Here is a 3330-nt window from a genome sequence, read left to right as displayed (position 1 = left end):
AAGCACAGCAGATGGTAAGTGACATGCTAGCATACATGGGTACCTTCCCATGCCCCTTGGCATCATGTTGCTAGTGCCAACTGTGGGGGAGGTACTGCATAGGCGGTCATACACCTCAAGGTTCTTATGGTGAGGGTTTAGTGCAGCCACAGACACCCTTTGCATCACCCTTTTCTGGTATGGCACACTTTGTTGCCTCCTTTGTTTATAGCATTTCTCTCCTGCGGCAGCATGTTGGGTGCTAACCCTAGCAACAATGACAATCACATTTTGCTGACATCTCCTGGTGATAAGAGCTCATGTGTTGCACCTGACAAACACACTGGGACTGGATGGGTGAGTTGAATTCTAAAGAAGTACTGCACAAAAGTGTGGCCAGGTACCACTAGGAACACTTGGCGTAGGGGCACCAAAGTGGCTGTAGAGGGGTGACACACTGCCCAGCATCATCTGCCCCATCCAGCCAGGGGCATTACCCATCATCACCTCCAGCAATGAAGGCTCACTTGCCCCAATGTACACCAACATCACTCTTGCAAGCACAACCTTTCATTGAACTGAAAGCATGTTGCCATGTTGAACATCAGGGTCCCAGGACATGAGTTGGCCTATGAGGTCCAGCCATCCCCCAAGATGCAGATTGGGACAGCATGCTAGATTATGAGGACATGGGCAAGAAGGAGAGGGACAGGCTGAAGAAGAGGAAGCAAGTGGAGAAGGACAAAGCAGAAGACAGTGATCAAGGGAAGATGCCCACCAAGGATATCAGGACCAAAGGTAAGTGCAAGGTGGAAACAACGCCCAAGGAGAGTGATGAAGGTAGTGAGCTGGAGGCTCTGGGCATCCAGGAAGAGGAGGAGGCAGAGGTGGAGGGCATTGTGGAGGAGCAGGAGGAAGAGTGAAAGACCAAGGCACTGGCCAAGACACCCACCAAGCAGGCTGTGAAGACCCTGCTCAAGGGCATCCTCAAGTGCAGCAAGGAGGAAATGAAGCCCATGGCGCCCAAGGAGTGCAAGGGGTATAAAGGGTGGCTCCATGTTTGTGTTACCCACAACATAAAATACAATCATGAGTATACATATCCAAATGGCGCACCTGCATTCATACACAACAAATACTCACCCCACTCACCTATCCCCCCTCCTTGCCACCACACAACCAGTTTTGTGCACCACCACAACCAGGGGGATTTCACCAATGAGCCACAGGTGCTGCACAGGTGGAAAGAGCTATGGTACCTGTGACCACAAGGTGGTTGTTGAGAACTGGGAAGAGGTTGCCAAGCAGCAATTTGGGGCAGGTCTGTTTCTTTGATGTTCTTGCCAGTTTGCCATAATGGCAGCTGGCTTTCTAACTGCTGACCAAGTTTCAAGGTAAACCCAATTTGAACAGGCATCTGCACATTGTTTCCACTAACACATGTGTGGTCTCCATTACGCCTTTGAAACAGCCTCTGCGATGAGGTAGCAACCTCCATGGGGATGCATGACATACTTGCAGGGCAGATAAGTGCTTCAAGGTGAGTTGACATGCTGGAGTGAAAATTGCAGCCAGCTGCTGAACAAATTTGGCCTTGACTGATGAACTCATCATGTGCCAAATGCTGAAGGACATGCTCTCAGAACAAGGTTGTGAAGAGTGCTGGTACCATTTCTTGAGCAATGTGATCTTGCATTTGCCTGCAATAAATGCTGTACACTTCCTGGATTGGCAGTTCTCCCACATGCCTTGCAGTACGCCCACCCAACCAATAACACTCACCCAATACACATTACCTCACCAATCACTCCATGTAATGGTGCATCTTGTCTTGTGCTGCAGCCTCTCTTTCATCTCACCACATGCAATCTTGCCGCAGCATCATTGCTTGGCCAGACTCTGGATGCCTGGGCCATGAGAAAGCATGCTGATTGTGGACATGCTGAGGTGCCATTTTGTTGTTGGTTTCTTGTTGACCATGCAAGCCAGCATGGCAGGGTACACATCACCACCACTCCTACCTCTGCTCCTCTTGTGTCATGGCTCACACACTGTGCACCACAGATGACAACAATGGTAAAGCAGTTGGTGGTCCAGGCTAAAGTGCCTGTAAAGAATGAGCTCAATGAATCCCAGCTCAACTTCTTCATGAACAGTGGTACCTTGGACAAGTTCCAAGTGCACAACCTACCTACCCTTCACTGCACACAGCTTTTTGTTGATTGATTCTGTGTTTGCCATGCCCAATCTATCAGATGTGGATGTGTGTTGTCAATCAGTATCCAGGAGACCTCATCATCATCCACCCAGGTACCTGGTATGCTGCTCACACTGTGGTATGTCCAAGCGCCTTGCACCTGAACAGACATTTGGATACAGCTGCTCACTAATGGAAGTTCTATCTTGTGCACCTCCAAGGCTGACTGTGTGGCCATTGAGTGGCTGCTCCTTATTCCTGACCTTTCCTTGATCTGTGAGATGGTACCCATGGGAACAGGGATGTTGGCAGGACCCCACCTCACCCTACTTCTTTGGAGCCTGCTGTGTGTGGTGCCTGATGAGTCATCATGGTACTGCTACCTCATCCTCAATGCACTGTGCTTGATTCCTCAACATTCTCATGAGAATGGTGTTTTGTGTCCTCCTTGTGTTGCCACGTCTTCACCAGAACACACTTGAAGTGATGAGTGTCTTTGCCCACTGCAGTGTGCCTGAGATCATTACTGCTCTGGCTTGAACCTTTGACCAGCTCATTGCTTGTCCAAGTGCTACACACCCAAAACACTGTGTCTGGAAAAAGGTGATAGTGGTACTTTTTAATGAAACTAAAAACAGGTGTACAGGAGATAAAAACACTGTGGAATTTGAATGTACACAGAGAAGAGAAGTTTTATTTACAGGTGTCTAAATATTTCTTGAAGGGTGGGTGGGGGAACTCTGGTGTTGGCGTTAAAGTCAAAGCCACAAGCTAAAACAGACCCCATTGGAACAGTGCTTTCTGAGCCATGGTCAGTCCAGCGTCCATTAGTGAAGTTCCACCAGTGGACATGGAGCCTCTTATGGAGAATGCTGATGATCTTGCATATCCAAAAGTCCTGAGTGTCTTCATCAGCATCAGCCCAGACAGCAACCCACTGACCAGGAGCAAAGTTGAAATGTTGGACTTGGGGTGTAGTCTGTGTGTGGACAACCTTGACCCTGGTTTGGAGACAGAACAATGGACCATCAAGGAGAGGATTAGTGATGGGGTGAGCTGTGAGTCCATCAAAAATCAAGTTATTGCAGGTGGGTTGGGAGCTTGAAACAAGAGCCTCATGTGCTTCAAAGATATCAGCCCACTCACTAAGCTCA

The 3330-nt window shown here is 48.9% G+C and overlaps 1 protein-coding gene across 1 annotated transcript; it reads left to right on the top strand.

Annotated features, from left to right (window-relative positions):
* Positions 1 to 650: 650 nt before the first annotated feature.
* ACA1_168360 (uncharacterized protein) lies at positions 651 to 902 on the top strand (the record flags this gene model as incomplete). The annotated part of the gene is made up of 2 exons (XM_004334419.1): positions 651 to 735; positions 778 to 902. 2 exons carry the CDS (start codon positions 651 to 653, stop codon positions 900 to 902), a joined length of 210 nt encoding a protein of 69 aa, XP_004334467.1.
* Positions 903 to 3330: the final 2428 nt, after the last annotated feature.

This window comes from Acanthamoeba castellanii (genome assembly GCF_000313135.1).
Source record: "Acanthamoeba castellanii str. Neff unplaced genomic scaffold scf7180000084738, whole genome shotgun sequence".
NCBI lineage: Eukaryota > Discosea > Longamoebia > Acanthamoebidae > Acanthamoeba > Acanthamoeba castellanii.
The sequence above is the reverse complement of the archived record's forward strand: the minus strand, read 5'-3'. Positions and strand labels throughout refer to the sequence as shown.